General features: G+C 35.6%; 2 protein-coding genes across 14 annotated transcripts in view; one reads left to right on the top strand and one right to left on the bottom strand.

The window, feature by feature from the left end:
• Window positions 1–18,097, top strand: part of LOC144972358 (uncharacterized) — a 59,043-nt gene extending 40,946 nt beyond the window's left edge. For all 11 annotated transcript variants that reach the window (XM_078913475.1, XM_078913474.1, XM_078913479.1 and 8 more), the window contains 2 exons: window positions 11,257–11,355; window positions 14,321–18,097. In XM_078913475.1, the coding sequence (XP_078769601.1) occupies window positions 11,257–11,355; window positions 14,321–14,851 (630 nt within the window). In that variant the 3' untranslated portion in view covers window positions 14,852–18,097. The remainder of the gene's footprint in view (window positions 1–11,256; window positions 11,356–14,320) is intronic.
• On the bottom strand, window positions 1,123–6,809 carry LOC144972360 (uncharacterized). Of its 3 annotated transcripts, none has more exons than XM_078913485.1 (2): window positions 5,059–6,727; window positions 1,123–4,714 (listed from the first exon to the last, which is right to left on the bottom strand). In XM_078913485.1, the coding sequence occupies exon 2, from the start codon at window positions 4,705–4,707 to the stop codon at window positions 3,940–3,942; it is 768 nt and encodes a 255-aa protein (XP_078769611.1). In that variant the 5' UTR covers window positions 4,708–4,714; window positions 5,059–6,727; the 3' UTR covers window positions 1,123–3,939. The 3 variants fall into 3 exon arrangements, with proteins under 3 accessions (XP_078769611.1, XP_078769609.1, XP_078769610.1); XM_078913483.1 differs by having other exon boundaries at window positions 2,194–4,717; window positions 5,059–6,809; XM_078913484.1 differs by having other exon boundaries at window positions 2,799–4,717; window positions 5,059–6,809.
• Window positions 18,098–19,769: the final 1,672 nt, after the last annotated feature.

Here is a 19,769-nt window from a genome sequence, read left to right as displayed (position 1 = left end):
CTTGGCGAAACCCGCTTTGGCTATGTGATAGATAATTTTCTATTTTCGGTCTAATTCTGTTCAGGACAATAGTTGACAGTGTTTTTCTTATGGTATTCAGTAATGTTATTGGGCGCAGGTTGTTTACGGGTCCTTTCGTTTTTCCTGGTTTTTGTATTGTAATTAGGACACCGCTGTTTATGTCCCAGTCTTTGTGTGTTGAGAATGTTTTGTTCATTATGTTTGCAATGCTCAGATCCAGGGAGAGGGTACCGCATTTCAGCAATTCAGCGGGAATTTCATCTTCGCCTGGGGATCTGTTATTGTTTAGGCACTTTATGCTATTTCTAACTTCAGTTGTTGTGATGCGGTTGTTTAGGTCTCTAGGGTTTCCTGAGAAGGGCGATATTTGTGAGACTTGTTTGTGAAATTTCTGCTGGAAGTGGTCAGTTACAATGTCAAGGATATCGTTGGGATTTGTTGTCTGTTTGCCAAATTTATCCTGTAGTTTTGGGTTCTCGAATGGTTTTCGGTTCAGAGATTTCGTCGCTTTGAACATAGACGATGCGTTATTTTTGGACTTTTCTATGTCTTCCACTTTTTTGTCTAATTCCTCGTTTCTGTGTTTTATTGTAAGTGATCGAATTGAATGCAGTATTTTGTTTCGTTCCGTTTTCAGGTTTATTATTTCTTCCGAGTCTTTCGTGTTTTGTATCCTGATCCTAAGTTCTTTTTGTTGCCGCGATAGATCGTTAATAGCGATGTTAGGCGTTCGATTTGGTTTGTTCTTAGTTGTATTAATAGAGCCTGCACTTTCTTCCCCCGCATATTTCATTGCCGCTTGCGTCTCTTTCCATTCATTGTTTGGATTACTGTTTTGCTTTATTTTCCATAGACTTGAGTTAAGTTCATATTGGTAATGAATGCGACATTCTCGCTCATTTACTATTTTTGCCGTGTTTATTTTGACTGCCGTTTTACCTTTCTGTCTTCGTTGTCTGTACACATTTATGTTGAAATTCGTTTTTACAAGTTTGTGATCGGATGTTAGCAGTGTACCACCGTATGATCGCGAGTTGGTTGAGTAGTGTTTATGGCGGTGTCGACATATGATATAGTCTATTTGGTTGTGTATTGTTATCATTTTGTCTTGGGTTTGGTCTTTCCTTTGTCCTACCCATGTTGTCTGGTGTCTTGATGGGTGGTTGAAAGCACTGTTTGTTATGAAAAGTTTTCTCTGTTCACAGAACTGGACTAATTTTTCTCCGTTATCGTTACGTTTTCCTTTTGAGTATGATCCTAAACATAGTGTGTCACTGTCGAGACGTTTTCCTACTTTGGCATTAAAATCTCCAGCAATTATTAATATTGATTTGTTTCCTATTTTGTTCAGTGTATCGTCTAGGTCTTTGTAAAATTTATCAGTTTCCTCTGGGTATTGTTTTGCGCGTTGACTTGTTGGTGCGTAAACATTTACGATTGAGATAGTGAACGTCTTCTTACCGTGATCGTCTTTGTTATTGTTATTCTGGTTCCTTGAATTGATCTTACACTTAAGCTCAAGAACACATATTCTGTCCGAAACATTCCATTCGTCACTAGTCAAATCCCTGCAGTTTTTATTTATGAGAAATCCACATCCATAGTGAGGTGAACCGCGGGTGGTTGGATGGGAGCATCACCCTTGAATCATATACCTATGATGTTCGCATGGGTGTACGATCCGATAGTGATGTCGTTTCTTCTTCTCTTTACTAGCCTATCCTGCTTCTTTGGTTTGTGATTGTATTTTTGACAGGGGATATTTTTTTTCCTGTAAATCCTCTGCCTGTTTGTTCTTGGTTATTTATAATTTAGCTTATGACATCTTTAGGTTATGATTTTGATTGACATTTGTACTATTTTTGTTAGATTGCTTGTTTTTTTGTTTCAGCGGTCTCTCATATAACCTCAATTGTGTTGGAAGAGACCTAAAGCAACAAACAAAAAAAAAAATGGGAAAAAAAACAACAATAAATGAGGTTGACTGACGCCATAGCACTGCGTCTCTGTAAACCATTTCAATCGTTTGTCAACCTATCTGAATCTTGACACGTTGTTCCTCAATGATTTTATAATTTAATTTACACAAGTTTTCCAATTTAAGATAATGTTCCACTTTTAATATCTTAAGTAAAAGTCAATAAAGATTGTCCACATCAGAAATTAATCCCACACAGTGAATAAATGGAAACATAAGACTATCCACTGAGCCGAAGCTCAATGTCAACAGGTGTCAGCCATGTTGTCCGGAAGGATTTGTGAAGTTGCATTAATTATAAATTCATTTAACATATTATCCACTCCAGTAGCTTTGCCGCGTTTAAGAGCCTTAATTGCTTTGTGTAGTTCCCCCATCTCGATTGGCTTATCTAAAATGTCTATATCTATAATATTCCTTCCCACATCCTTTTCTACCTCTGCAATCTCCGCCCTACCCATCTCCCCAACCCCTGATTCTTTATTTGCTAAAGTTTTAAAATGGTCGTAGAAGTTTATATCTGGCAGCTCTCTTCGTGATACTGAATTTCTTTTTATTTCCTTCCAAAAGTTCTGGGGTTCATGCTTACTTAAATCCAATAAATGTTGCGCTTTTTTGCGACTGTAATTTCTTTTGTTAATCCTACATACCTTCCTGTATTTATTCCTTTCCTTACACATCAATGTCCTGTTTTCCCCTGTCCCCGTCTCTATAAACTTATGTGCTCGTTCAGTGAATACTTTGCGTTGGATCTGACAAGCTTCGTTATACCATGGTGCTTTCTTTCTTCTCCCTTTCCTTTGTTTATCCCCTCTCCCGTCTATCCTAACTACATGATCTATCCCTGCTTCTGTTAAAATATCTGTTAACTCGACTATATTACCCTCTAATACCTCTGGATCTGTGTTAGTTTGTATCAAATATATTAGATTGCTCACCTTATTATGACACACTTCTGTATTTAATAATGTAACGTAATTCTCCTTCTTATCCTCTTTCCACTTTGTCAACATAACCCCATCTAAACCGTCACTTACCTCCCGTCTATGCTCACTATTATTTAATTTCAAAGTAAACGATATTATCTTATGGTCTGACATTTCATTTGTTTCATGGACGTTAAAACCACACACATTTCCTATAACCCGCTTATTGCAAATAACATAGTCGATTGTACTCTCCCCTTTTTTATTGCCAAACGTTGTGCATCCCTTCATTTTATCCTCCCCTGTTCTCCCATTTAATATTGCAAGGTCACATGTGTAACATAATTGGAGTAATTTCAGTCCATAGTCATTTACTTTTTTGTCCTTATTAAAACGTCTAACTGTCATGTCATTACATAAGAAATCTCTTTCACATAAAACATTCTCTACCGAAAGCTCTTCTGTCTGGTTCTCTCTAATGTCAACAGTCAAACAATCCTCTCTCTCCGCCGTCCTTGCATTCATGTCTCCTGCTACTATAATCCCTCCCTGATCGGTCACTTTTGTCAATTGATTTAACAGTTCATCAAAACAACTTACATTATCGTCAAAATCGCTACGCGTTGATCCATACGGCCTCATGTAGACAAATAATAAATATACACTTTCATTCCATCCAAAATGTTCCTTATCTAATTTAAAACACATACCATCTTCATACTCCCAATCTACAACTGACACACCCTTTTCCAAACGCTTCCTGAAATAACACACTAACCCACCCGAATCCCGTTTGGCCCTTGATTTTCTTTTACGGTGTTTGCAGAACGGTTCACAGTAGCCATCTAACATTAAATTACTTCTCTCATTCGTCCACGTCTCACTTAACAAAATTACATCAAATTTATAAATACTTTCAACAAATTCAGGACATTCTTTCTTCATTTCCAAACTACCATTGATATTAAAAACACAAAAGGATACATTTGAAAGGTGGCTCCGCGGCGCATCTTCCTATTGTCGATCTGTTGTCGTCGTCGGTCTCACTGTCCGCACTTCCCTGCCGTCCACAATCAGCCTGGCTGGGTATGCTACCCAGGCGTCTCTTCCGGCATTCTTGGCTGCCTTCAAATCCGCCATCAATTGGCGTCTTGCCTCCCGGATCTCAGACGGAAAGTCTTCACTTACTCCAAGTCCAGGAGGTAGATGCTTTCTCCCCAGCTTGACTCGTTGCCTGTCATTGAAGTCAAGGAATTTGACAATGACAGGCCTTCTTTTGTCACTCGTTCTTCTACCCATCCTGTGCGCTCTTTCTATCACCACCCTTCCTTCCACTTTGCACTTCCGCACCAACTCCGCCACCAGTTCAAAACAATTCTCTCCCTCCCTCTCCTCGACACCGTGAAACACCAAGTTGTTCCTCCTGCTTCTGGCCTCACTCTCAATCGCCCTCGCCTCTAACACCTCCACTCGCCTTCTCAACACCCCCACATCTTCCTTGACAATTCTCGCCTCACTTCGTTGCATCTTTACCTCCTCCTCTATCCTGTCTAACCTCTCCTCTTGTCCTTTCATATTTTCTAATATCCTGTCCATTTGATCTTTAATGGTACTGAGTTGCCCCAACACCGCTAAAACCGAGCTCACGCTGTCTTTAACTCCATCAATTACATTCCTCAATTCTATGAATTCCCTTCTCAACTCACACATCTCGTCAGTAACACTCGGTAGATCGTCGCTACCCCCTCTTAATCTCTTTGCATTGGATGCTGGGGTAGACATGGTTTGGCTACTTATTATCAAATATGTACGTTGAAGAGAGAGAGAGAAGGTTGGGGGGGGGGGGGGGGGGGGTTACGGTTGGGAGAAAACAGTTCACGATTCTTGTCACAGAGTGACAAAACAAACAGGGACACGGAATGTTTACACAACAATCACAATCCAGATAATCAAAACAACCAGGGTTGACAGGTGAACAGCGACGATGACGGTTACGGTGATATTGAATAATAATAATAATAATAATAATAATAATAATAATAATAATAATAATAATAATAATAATACAATGATGAGATGATTTAATGCCTCGAATGGTGAAATAATGGCAGAAGTTGAAGAATTTTGTACTACCTTCACAGTTTCAAATTGGAAATCCTGAAAACACAAAACACTTAAACAGTCCGGAATATAGTCCAAAAGATAAAGGGAAATGAGTCGAACAGACCAATATAAATTTCAATCCAAGACAACAACAATTACTTGAGAAATATAGGATAAATGCACGATAACACCACAGCAGATAGAAAGACGTCTTGACACCTTGACACACAATGGTGAACAGAAGACAACGTGTAATGTGAATACACAGAAACTAGAGGTGTCTAAATGAGTCAATAAAGTGGAGAAAGAGATAAAGGGAGTAGGCTGAATGTGACTCATGACTAAAGGAACAACACGTCTTTACTTGAAGAGGCCAAAGGCGGAAACGTCGTTTGTTTTGTGTTGTTCCCATTATTCATGAGTCACATTTGCTCCCTTTATCTCTTATCTGCAATGAAACCACAGCAATGTCACAGTTTGAATAGAATATAAATTGACATCGAACGAAATGCAAATATTGTGTAATACGAAATGGTCACGTAGAAAAAGCACTGCACCTTCACTGGGATGACCCAGGTTCGAGTTCCGCTGTCTTATCTCATTGGAAAGAAAAAACAAAACCCTTATCCCCCCATGTTTGCTTTGCAGATCTGTACTGCGGCAGACGCCTTGATTTTCTGGAGCAAGCATTGGCTTGAGATAAAAATATGAAAAAGACAAGCTGATCTGTTTTTTTGATGAATGTTTCTTGCATTTTTCTTGAGCTTGAGCTTTTATATAGCGCAATATCCACTAAACGTGCTCAAAACGCTTTACAAAGGGTCCCGAACCAACACAAACACGTAACCTTTAGTACAAGACATGACGCCTGTAAGGCGATATTACAATCAATTTTTTTCTGACAGACAACGCTGTTAAAGGTCAGGTACTCATTTTACACCTGAGTACGGTGAGAGAATGTGAGTAAAAAGTACTTTTCCAAGGACTCAACCATGCGCCGAACGAGGTTCGAACCCAGAACCTTCCAATCCCAAAGCGAGTATCATACCACAAGACCACTGGCTGTTCATTTTTCTTCCTGTTTCGTCTCGCACTGTTTCTAAAAATAACCACATTTTCATTATCTATTTCATGCACGCGTTCACCTCTATAGATTGTATGCGCTTGGCTTAGAAGCTCATAGCATTGCCATCCGGAAATATAACGGACCAACACACACACAAAACTATGTGTAACATTGAACCTTTATAGTCTGGTTAATACAGTTTAGTGAAAATTACTCATAAACGCGGATGACAACAAAACAAAAAACAAAACAATAACAAACAAACAATATAACAAAGACCCGTGTGTGGTCAACTTCATTCTATCCATTGACGAGGAAGCATGATAATGAGATGTGTGTTTTCTTGATGTCAAATATTCCATCCAGATTGTGTTCTGCGATTTATTATTGTTATGTGGCGACGTGTATTCTGTTTACTTAAGATGCAGGAGACGTTTTCTCGATGAAGACATTTCTTTGTAACTCAAATCGTTGAGAGTTAAAGGCCAAACTTCCCTCCCTCTCCAACCCCTCCCCCCCCCCCTCCTTCAACAAAAACAAAAAACAAAACAAAAAAAAAACAAAAAACAAAAAACAAAACACACACAAAAACAAAACAAACAAAAAAAAACACTGACAAAACAACACGAAACAAGCAACAACAACAACAACAACAACAACAACAACAACAACAACAACAAAACAAAACAAAAACAATCTTGACCATTGAAATGAATCCTCCAAACGTGCTCAAAGCAATTTACAAGCGAACAGCAACACTTCACATGTAGGTCGAAGCATAACGTCTATTAAACGTCTATATGTATGTGATATATATATATATATATATATATATATATATATATATATATATATATATATATATATATATAATCTATATATATGTATATATTTATATATGTATGTATATATGTGGATATATATGTATATATATGTATATATATATATATATACATATGTATATATATATATACATATATATACACATATTATTTAAAATATTTACCACAATGTTTGGGGCAGTCTACATCAATGTTTCAGGCTCAATTTGCCATCTTCAGGACTGAGTTGTTTTGTTGACTGTTATTGTTTCTTGAAGTGGTTCCGGTTTGAAGTTAATTAAGAGGAATTTGCGCCGATGGGGACACTTTCCGTAGATCTCACTTTTCATGTTGAGTGTGGCTTCATGAGGTTGTTTGATTATAGTATATTTTTCTTCCAGGCATAAGCTACATTGTTTTGATGTTGGTGTGTATCCTGTTGCTTTAGATAAAATTTTCCATGAAATGTTGTGGTCTATTTTGTTGTCTTTTAATTTCCAAATATGTTCGCTGAGTTTTGTGGATGTTTTTTTGTTAGTGTTTCTAAATGTTGAGGTGTGGAGGTTGTATCTTGTTTTGAAATTATTTTCTGTTAGTCCTACATATTTTTCTTGCTTGTTTGTTTTAGTTTCTGTGACTGTGGCTTGGTAAATTAAACTTGATTCTAAGCATTGTTTGTTTAGTGGGCAATGTTCTTTATTTTTGCAGTTGCATTTTCTAGTGGGTGGTTTTGCTCTTGTCGGTGGTTTATTAATATTTTTTTGTTGTGGCTTGAAATTATTTGTTCTATGTTGCGCATACACGAGTAACTTATTTTTATGGTATTCCTGTTGATAATTTTATGTAGCTTGTGGTTTTTTGGAAAGTGTGTATCAATTAACTTCAGGAACTGCTGTCCTATGTTTGTGCTGACGTTTATGTCGAAAGGTGGGTTGAACCAAGTTATGTGTCGTTTTCTTGTTTTATGTTCTTCACTTGTGTGTTGGGGTTTACATGATTGAATCGTGTTTGATACAAATATGGTACGAAAAGTGCTCGACATGTAGTAATGGAGCGAATTATTATTTAAAATATTTACCACAATGTTTGGGCAGTCTACATCAATGTTTCAGGCTCAATTTGCCATCTTCAGACTGAGTTGTTTTGTTGACTGTTATTGTTTTCTTGAAGTGGTTCCGGTTTGAAGTTAATTAAGAGGAATTTGCGCCGATGGGACACTTTCCGTAGATCTCACTTTTCATGTTGAGTGTGGCTTCATGAGGTTGTTTGATTATAGTATATTTTTCTTCCAGGCATAAGCTACATTGTTTTGATGTTGGTGTGTATCCTGTTGCTTTAGATAAAATTTTCCATGAAATGTTGTGGTCTATTTTGTTGTCTTTTAATTTCCAAACATGTTCGCTGAGTTTTGTGGATGTTTTTTTGTTAGTGTTTCTAAATGTTGAGGTGTGGAGGTTGTATCTTGTTTTGAAATTATTTTCTGTTAGTCCTACATATTTTTCTTGCTTGTTTGTTTTAGTTTCTGTGACTGTGGCTTGGTAAATTAAACTTGATTCTAAGCATTGTTTGTTTAGTGGGCAATGTTCTTTATTTCTGCAGTTGCATTTTCTAGTGGGTGGGTTTTGCTCTTGTCGGTGGTTTATTAATATTTTTTTGTTGTGGCTTGAAATTATTTGTTCTATGTTGCGCATACACGAGTAACTTATTTTTATGGTATTCCTGTTGATAATTTTATGTAGCTTGTGGTTTTTTTATCATGTAAACCCCAACACACAAGTGAAGAACATAAAACAAGAAAACGACACATAACTTGGTTCAACCCACCTTTCGACATAAACGTCAGCACAAACATAGGACAGCAGTTCCTGAAGTTAATTGATACACACTTTCCAAAAAACCACAAGCTACATAAAATTATCAACAGGAATACCATAAAAATAAGTTACTCGTGTATGCGCAACATAGAACAAATAATTTCAAGCCACAACAAAAAAATATTAATAAACCACCGACAAGAGCAAAACCCACCCACTAGAAAATGCAACTGCAGAAATAAAGAACATTGCCCACTAAACAAACAATGCTTAGAATCAAGTTTAATTTACCAAGCCACAGACACAGAAACTAAAACAAACAAGCAAGAAAAATATGTAGGACTAACAGAAAATAATTTCAAAACAAGATACAACCTCCACACCTCAACATTTAGAAACACTAACAAAAAAACATCCACAAAACTCAGCGAACATATTTGGAAATTAAAAGACAACAAAATAGACCACAACATTTCATGGAAAATTTTATCTAAAGCAACAGGATACACACCAACATCAAAACAATGTAGCTTATGCCTGGAAGAAAAATATACTATAATCAAACAACCTCATGAAGCCACACTCAACATGAAAAGTGAGATCTACGGAAAGTGTCCCCATCGGCGCAAATTCCTCTTAATTAACTTCAAACCGGAACCACTTCAAGAAACAATAACAGTCAACAAAACAACTCAGTCCTGAAGATGGCAAATTGAGCCTGAAACATTGATGTAGACTGCCCCAAACATTGTGGTAAATATTTTAAATAATAATTCGCTCCATTACTACATGTCGAGCACTTTTCGTACCATATTTGTATCAAACACGATTCAATATATATACACACATATATCTATATATACATGTATATATACATATATATGTATATATGTAAATATATATATATATGTATATATATATGTATATATATATATATGTATATATATATATATATATATATATATATATATATATATATATATATATATATATATATATATAGTTATTTTCCGACAGAGGCAACGCAGTTAAAGGCCAGGTACTTATTTCACACCTGAGCCGGTGAAATAATGTGACAAAAAAAATCATTTTTCTAAGATCTCGACTATGCGGGACACGAACCCAGGATCCACCGGTCCGAAGGCGACCCGTACGCGCATTCTTTTTATATTAACCCCCCCCCCCCCCCAACTAATCCTCACGTTCAATCAGACATAATAGTTTCGAGGCGATTTGTCACACACATTTTCTCGCTCATGACACATCTAGGTTTTACACACGTCACCCTGTGTATTCCCTTTGTTTCTTCTTCTCGAAATCGGAGCTGTGTTGATCGATAAATCAATCCACAGTGGATGCGTCATCCATCAAAGTTAAAATGAAAAACAAATACAAATAAAACAACAAAAAGCAAAAACAAAAAACAAAAAAAACTGAAAACAACAACAATAACAACAAATAAAACAAAACAACAACAACAACAACAAACAAACAAAACAAAAATAAATCTTGAATTTATGTATAGAACATTTCCATGGATTTACCATGCTCAATGCGCTTTGCAGTGTTTTTAAAAAATTCCTTTAGCAGGCTATAGGGAATCATACGTTCAGTTCTTACAGTACCCGTCGCCTGTTATGCGTCCTTTTTGTACTAACACTCTTACAATATCCGTCACTGCCTATAGATGCTATGCGTTTATCTAAAATAGTCACAACATTAGCCAGTCGGATGTAATTACCGACACACAAAACTATGTTTAACCTTAAAAGTGTGTGTGTGTGGGGGGGGGGGGGGGGATCAAATTTGTCAATTTTGGGTAGAATTATAGAAATTTGATTTGGTTGAATTTTGGTACTTATACTCTGGTGTACTTTGGTACACATGAACGCAAGCTCGTTGTGTTATTGGGCGCGATAAAAATATCTCGTTTAACAAATACAAAGAGATGAAAGAATCGTATAAAATCGTTCAAAAAATATTCGTCATTGCCTATGATAGCAAAGTAAACATTCACACATATTATATTGACTGACTTGACTCATTGCCGATCGCCTCCTAATCTTCGGACTGGGACGCTTTGGCAGCTTCTCTTATTTGTTGAGTGAGTTCTTTCCACTGATGACGGTCTGCTGCGATGGATCTCAGGTATTCTAAATCCTTTTCGCATCTCAGTTCTAATGTGTCATCTAGGAACTTGATGTCTTTATTTATCGCAGTTTATATGCTTGTTTTGAGTCTGCGTTTGTGTTTGTTATGTCCGCTTGGTGTAAAGAATAACGCCATTGCCTTATTACTAGAAAAATTCTGTCTCTTCTTAAGATATGTCCAAATAGTCTCCATCTTGTTTCCAAAATTTGAATCGAGAGTGGTGCCTCTTCGAATTTAATATACAGCGATTTATTATTTATTTTGGTTGGGAAGTGGATATTTGTATACTTCTCCATATTATGTTGAGTACATTAAAAGAAGACCCCAATTCAAGAACCGTTATCGTATACGTCGTTTCCTTCTTGATTTTCCTCAGATAAAGGAAGCTAATCTAATGTGCAAGAAGTTGAGAAATAGAGACCACGCGAAACGTTCAAGGCTGAGAGCTGCTGCCGAAAGGGAGGAGCTGAGGGAGGTAATACGTGTGTAGTAGAAATAAGAGTGTAGTATATACTAAGTTGCTAGAAGCTTTGACGGTAAAAATAAAATAATGAAAAAAAATGTTAATACTGTATTACAGTAACAGCTTCAAAAAGAGCAATATTAACCATCTCCTTACCACTTACAGCAAGATCGTCATATTTGTTACGACACAATATACATTTTTTATTATACAGATTTATTTTTCACATCGCAATGATCATTGTTTAATTAATAAGAACAAAAAGTTGTTTTGTAGAGAGCTTTTTTGATTTTAAAAATCAATTTTTCTGCAAGGTAAGCCTGCCATTTTGGGGAAAATATTGAAAATGGCCGGTAAGGAGAGAGTTAAACCAGAAACATTTTGTGACAAAAAACCATCTCCCAGACAATTGCAATAACTAGAGCATTTAGAAACAAAAACCAGAACATTTATATAGCGCAATATTCACTAAACGTACTCAAAGCGCGTTGCAACAGCAACACGTAACATATAAAACGAGACATGACGCCTGTGGGTGAAATTACAATTTCGTTTCCGACAGAGACAACGCTGTCAACGGCCAGGTACTCATTTTACATATGAGTACGGTTAGAGATTGTGAGTAAAAAGTCTTTTCCAAGGACCCAACTATGCGCCGAGCGAGGCTCGAACCCAGGACCTTCCGCACAAACAGTAAATATCGATATTGGTACTGAATTAACTCTCTACGTATTGCTTGTTATGTTTTCTGTTTTGGATATATTCCTTAAACATTTGAGTGTATTTCTCTTTGTGGGATTCTGTGCTAGTGTCTGCAAGAGACTTTTAGTTGATCTCAAGCTAAGTACACTGATAGTATGCTCTTGGAATCTACATTTGTTCCATATTTGAACCAATTCCCCCTTATCTTTTTTTCCCGGGTACCTTATTTGTAATTCTAGAATGTTTTCCCTATTCCCTAGGCTATGTGGTCTTGTGGTATGGCATTCGCTTTCGGATCGGAAGGTTCTGGGTTCGAGCCTCGCTCGGCGCATAGTTGTGTCCTTGTAAAACACTCTTTACTCACATTCTCCAACCGTAAAATGAGTACCTTCCCATTAACAGCGAAAAAAATCGCCTAACAGACATCATGTCTTGTTCTATTTGTTATATCATGCTGTTTGTCAGGGACCCTTTGGATAACGCTTGAGCACGTTTAGTGGATATACCGCTATATAAAAGGCTCAAGCCCAAGTATAGTCTTCCTTTTTTTCTGGCGCTGAAATGACCTTAAAGTGTCGCAATCGATCGCTTTAAGACCTTTAAAAGCAAACAAAACAAAACAAAACAAGTCGTAAACACATTCACTCAATAGCAAACCGTGATAAATAAGCCATGTTTAAGACCGGTCTAAAAGAATTCGCAAAATTACGAAATTTTGGCCTCCTATTTCAGAACTTCCTGAACACCTCTTAGTCATTAAAATTAATCAAAAATGAAAGTTGATGCCAGACGATATCCTAGACACCTCTTAGTCATTAAAATTAATCAAAAATGAAAGTTGATGCCAGACGATATCCTAGACACCTCTAAGTCATTAAAATTAATCAAAAATGAAAGTTGATGTCAGACAATATCCTAGACACCTCTAAGTCATTAAAATTAATCAAAAATGAAAGTTGATGCCAGACGATATCCTTGACACCTCTAAGTCATTAAATTTATCAAAAATGAAAATTGATGCCAGACGATATCCTAGACACCTCTAAGTCATTAAAATTAATCAAAAATGAAAGTTGATGCCAGACGATATCCTAGACACCTCTAAATCATTAAAATTAATCAAAAATGAAAGTTGATGCCAGACGATATCCTAGACACCTCTAAGTCATTAAAATTAATCAAAAATGAAAGTTGATGCCAGACGATATCCTAGACACCTCTGAATCATTAAAATTAATCAAAAATGAAAGTTGATGCCAGACGATATAATTTAAAGGATTTTGAAGTGTTATTTAATCCTTGTGATGATAAATTGTTGATCTATAAATTTAACTATAGCGACTTTTCAAGTTGGCAGCAGCTGGTACGTGCTGTATCTTCTATCCCTCTGTATCTGTTTTCCAATTGAATTCAGTAGTCTGGTGTCACTCCGCCCGGCAATGGCGGTCATCTTGGTTCTAAACAAAGAAAATCATTACTTTTTATTCTTCAAGCTGTCTAGAACTTTTCATGTCTTGTGATCAGAATGTGTAAAAGTCAAAACATGATCAAATTTATATGGTTTTTTTTCCTCTCTGGATACTCTTTTATGCTCGCCGGAGAAATATTTCATAAGGGCGTCCGCCATTGTTCCGATAGTTTAGAGCCAGTTGCTAAGTTACCATGCGTCATTACGAAGGAAGTGACGTTACGACTGTTGAAGAGTATTGTATTCTGTCTTTGTCTTGGAATGCGATTACTAAGTGTTGTCCTGACTCTGGCCGTAATAACAGTACATAATAACAGAGAGATGATTTACAAGGAAACAATTATCACTTCTCAAAACTATAACTATACATTCAATTGAATGTATAGACGTCTAGTTATAGTTTTGGGAGGTTATAATTTTTTCCTTGTAAATCATCTCTCAGTTATGTACTGTTATTTTATTTTTGAAAAATATGATTCGTAAACATTTGATCTAAACTGGGTGAAACATTTAGGTAAACTAAGTACACTGATAGTGTGCTCTTGGAGTCTAAATCCGTTCCCTAATTGTACCATTCCCCTTTGTCTTACTTTTTCTCGGGAAACTCTATTTGTAAGTCTAGAATTCTAGAGGCCATTTTAATCGTAAATCTAGAATATTTTTACAACCCAATTTTCATCCTTTTTACTGGCGCTGATATTAATTAAATGTATTGCAAGCGCCGTAAAATCTTTAAAAACAAAAACAACAAATAACACGTTGGCAGTTCTGCCGTGTTTTACAGTATTTATTTACTTTCTGTGACAGATAAACTCCAACCTAGAGAGGCTGAATTCAAAGTTACTAAAGAATATAGACGAACTTCATTCTCATCTCGAATGTCTCCAGTCTTGGAAGAATCGATGTGGGAACGACGATTGTCATTTGAAGGCGAAGGTTTACACGGGACGGTCGATGAGCGGCAGCATTCAAAGGTTCGACGATTTTCATCAACATGGCAGATTTTATCATTTGCAATCCAAGAACTCTTCTATGGGTGGGAAATGGTTGAAAGATTGCAAAATCTTAGATGAGGTGCTTGGGGACAATACTGGTAGGTATAGGAGACACACGTTGCCGTTTCTAAGCAACGCTAGGAATGTCGAAAAGTGCTACGATAAAATATTGAGTCCGTGGGACGTACGGAGCGATGAATGTAAGGGAATTTCGGGGAAACTTGTACGACATGGTTTATCGAAGTCGTCAGTGAAATATGACGCGACGAAGCCGTACCGTACAATATCGACACTGAAATATTCTGGGTTTAATGGCATACCGCGATTTTGTCAAAAAGTTTGAGATAAAAACAATCTTAATAATTTCAATACTGGGCAAAAAAAAAAAAAAGAAGTTGTCCTTGAGAGTCATTAGAGCTACTTTGTGGTCTAGTGATATGGCATTCGCATTCGGATCGAAAGGTCCTGAGTTTGAGTCCCGTTCTGAGCTGCACATAGTTGAGTCCCTGGAAAAGACTCTTTACTCAAATTCTCTCACCACGCTTAGGTGTAAAATGAGTACCTGGTCGTAAACATCGTTGTTTCTGTCTGAAAAATAATGTAATTTAATGTTACAAACGTCACGTCTCGTCCTACATGCTAAGTGTTGTTGTTAGGTAGTGACATATTGTAAAACGCGTTGAGCACGTTTAGTGGATATTGCGCTATATATAAGCTTAAATTTAATGTTAGGCTCATGGAGCCGAAGTTTATCCCAGTTTCTATAGCATGAAATGGACAATAGCAATTGCTGCTTAGCCTTTGGTAAAAAAAATGTTTTACTCACATTGTCGCCGTACCAAATAATAATGATAATAATATTAATAATAATAATAATAATAATAATAATAATAATAATAATAATAATAATAATAATAATAATAATAATAATAATAATAATAATAATAATAATAATAATAATGATAATAATAATAATAATAATAATAATAATAATAATAATAATAATAATAATAATAATGATAATGATGATAATATGATGATGATGATGATGATGATGATGATGATGATGATGATGATGATGATGATGATGATGATGATGATAATAATAATGTTAATGATAATCTATTATTTTTGAGAATAGGGTTGGGGATCAACATTGTTCCGAAAAGCTAACGTGACATTTTTAGCATCAAACACGGCAAATCTAAACATTATACAACTTTTTTTTTACAGACTGATATACAAGTAACTTGGAAACCTTATATATTTCAGGCTAATTCTATCATTCGTTGACTCAAATTAATACGAGGAAAATCTGCTAGGTCGTAATATTCAGTCATTTTTTTGACGTTTGACTTCCATTGCGAGAATCATTTATTCTATGCAATTCTAGCATATCCACAATAAAAGTTGATGACGTAATTTTGAATCTCTCTTGATATTATCAGTGATTCAGCGATGTCACTATCAAATAAATATCAAAAAATAATTTGTAAGCCTTGAACTATAAAACGTTTATATATAAAATTAAATTCATATTAAAAAGTTATAAATATTTATCTAAAAGTATATTTTTGGCTATTTTGATTAGCATTCTTTATATAGTTTACTAATTTTAAATTTAAATTTAAAATATAATATTAATTATTTTGAAATTGTCATTATACATACCATATTTTATCATAGGATTAGATGAAGTAAACGGCCGCGTGTATGTACGCAATTTGAAAGCACAAAAAACAGTGTGTCTGCGTGCTTTCACTCAGAAACTGTTCGCTAGGGCAGTAGCCTATTTACCTATCGGTCATTTGACTTTTAGTAATCACTATGTGGCCGCCTTTTGCCAAATTTATTTGCGCGCACCAACAGAAGTCTAAATAACGACAGAGCACCGGGCAAGATGGAGTATGCCCTGGACGACTAAAATATGGACCACCTTTATTAGATGAAAACATAGCTGACATTTTCAATCAGACGTTCGAACACCACCAGAACCTGAATTTTAATAAAGGGGAGCTGATATCAATACAAAAGCCAGGAAAACCAAAAGGTCCTCCAAAGAATTTGAGACCAATTACTCTGTTCAATACAATTAGAAAATCGTTCTCCCTGATCACACTGAATAGAATCAGACCGATTGTTGAAAATTATTTGTCACATAGTCAAAGCGAATTCAGGACGGAGAGAAATACTGCAGATGTACTTTGGACTCACAAATGGCTTGCTGCCAAAACCGTGTCAGAAAAATTGAAATAGTTATAACTGGAATAGATATGTCTGCCGCCTTCGATACTATCAATCGCCAATCCTGTTAAATATTATGAAAGGAATAGTTATGGAAGATAAAGTTAGATTAATCCGATTCCTTATAAGTGAAACCTGGATAACGACCAAAATGATTGGTGCCTCAGAGGATAAATAATTCCTTGGCAACATCTGCACACCACAAGGAGATAGCTTGAGCCCTGTTTTATTTATCATCTACATAGAAAATGCTTTAAAAGATTTGCGTCAATCTGTACCTTCGGCCCAATTATGTTTTGAAAACGAACTCCCCATGGAAATTGCCGATGCAGACGACATTGACGGCAATGGCCTCAGACGAGTCGGTGTAAAAGACATCCAAACATCTTTACAAAATCACCAATTGTACGATAATACTGACAAAACAGATGTAACATTACTGTCAAGGAAGAAAGATGAACGGAGAGCCACGAAAAAATAGGATCATTTATAGGAGACAAGGAAGATGTAGAAAGAAGAAAATGTTTATCGATGGTTGCACTAAATGAATTATTAAATATATGGATTAGAAAAGATAAAATAAAAATCATCGCTAAAATCAAATTATACACAACCCTGTAAAAACACGTGCTTATATACAACTGCGGAACATGAGCACTGACTGGAACCGAAGAGCAAAGATTAGACAGATTCCATAGAAAACAACTGAAAAGAGTCCTGAATATACGATACCCCACAAAAATAAGCTATAAAACAATGTATGAAAAATGCATTGAAAGACCCTTATCCATTAAAATCCTCGAGGCGAGATGACGTCTTTTTGGGCATATACTCTGAAGAGATGAAAACATACCAGCTAATAAGGGCATGAATACTTTTTTCACCCCATCTGGACACAAGAAATATCAAGGTAGACCACCCACGTCAATTCACACTGTCCTCAATTGAGACCTAAAACGCCTTCAAAATAACAAAGAATTAAAATCAAAGGAAGACCTTATGAAATAAGCATCCAAAGCAAAAGACCGTGAACTGTGGAAGGAAATGACACGGATGATTAGAGAGGCAGTCGAGGCGTCCCGATCGGATGATTAGAAAGCGAAAGGCCTTAAGTCAGTTAAGCCACAGACTTTATTAGCGGACTATGTAAATTCCCCTATCTATGAGTGTACCAGGGTTATTAAGTCAGGGGCTTTTTTTCTTGTTTTTTAAAAAAGATTTATTTATTTATTTATTTACTTATTTATTTATTTATTTATCTATTTATTTAATTAATTATTTTGTTTTGTATTTACTTTTAAAAAATGAATTTCTATATATAATAATAAATTCATTTTATGTTTTATTGATAACTTTTATTCATTTATTTAGTCAAATAATATAGGTCTTAAAGTGTCTGGTTATTTATTTTTTCTTTTTCTTTTTCTTTTCTTTTCTTTCTTTTTAAATTTTTTGTTATTAAGCCAATAATCTTAAGGTCAATATCCATAAGCCTATTTTTAGTGTGTATAAGAAGAAGATAAAACTAAACTGGCAAAGTGACGACAAACGTTAGATGTCTCTTGTTCCTGAGGAAACAATTTATAAGCGGACTATTTTGATCTTTGATGTGTCAAACAATTCGTCTCGATCTATGTTTATTTTCACAATTTAGGGTAAGGGTTAGGGAGTAGGTGGGACCCCTTCCTCTTAAGGTGCAGGAGACAGAACCCACCGGTGAGTGGTACACGCTCTGCTCCTCACCCACCCACCTCACACTCATTCTGCAGTGTGGTGTCTTCTGTATGTCCGTACTATACTTAATCCTTACTTTACTATAGCCTATATCCTGCTGCCTTGTAGGATGTCGTCATTGGCTTGACAAAGGCTAGCAGAGTAAACTGAACACAAACCGGCAGTAGGCAACGGGAAACCACTGCTGTACTTTCCCAAGAATATTCATGATGTCTGATTACTCATTAACGGATAACAGCGTCAAGGGGGTTCATGATGCGACTCTGAACACCTCGCTCGGCAGGGACAGCCATGGACAGCAGGTGGCACCCGGTCGTCATCCAGTGACTGCTCGCAAACATACAAATTTAGTAGTATCATAAATAAAGGGACTGTCTGTTCGCAATAGCCTTTATTTTTCCTCGAACAATGCTGGTTATCTACGTGTAGTAGTAGTAGAAGTAGTAGTAGTAGTAATAGTAGTAGTAGTAGTAGTAGTAGTAGTAGTAGTAGTAGTAGTAGTAGTAGTAGTAGTAGTAGTAGTAGTAGTAGTAGTAGTAGGAGATATATATATATATATATATATATATATATATATATATATATATATATAGTATATCTATATATATATATATATATATATATATATATATATATATATATATATATATATATATAATTTTGATATTTACCATAATGTTGGAGTCAGTCTACATCGATGTTTCAGGCCTTTTTCAGCCATCATCAGGACACTATTCTTACCATATTTGTATCCAACACGATTCAATATATATATATATATATATATATATATATATATATATATATATATATATATAAAATTATACTTATATATATCTACTTATATATATATATATATATATGTGTGTGTGTGTGTGTGTGTGTGTGTTTATATATTTTATACCCTATATGTATAAATATACCATATATATACTTATGTATTATGTGTGGCTGTATATATGCGTGTTTATATGACTATCAGGTGAGGCGATTATTTTTGTCTCAGAGTTACATTTCATCTTTCTCCTCGTCTATTTTTGTTTTCCCCATTTAAATATCTAATCCTGTTGTCTTAAATGGAGCTTGAAATAACTCATGTTTACTGCAAACAACTATAACACTATAAATCAGAACATGAAAAACTATCAGGTGAGGCGATTATTTTTGTCTCAGAGTTACATTTCATCTTTCTCCTCGTCTATTTTTGTTTTCCCCATTTAAATATCTAATCCTGTTGTCTTAAATGGAGCTTGAAATAACTCATGTTTACTGCAAACAACTAT

The sequence above is a fragment of the Berghia stephanieae genome, chromosome 5 (genome assembly GCF_034508935.2).
Source record: "Berghia stephanieae isolate SIO BIC M18660-M18661 chromosome 5, UCSD_Bste_1.3, whole genome shotgun sequence".
NCBI lineage: Eukaryota > Metazoa > Mollusca > Gastropoda > Nudibranchia > Aeolidiidae > Berghia > Berghia stephanieae.
This window is presented reverse-complemented; position numbering and strand designations above follow the sequence as displayed.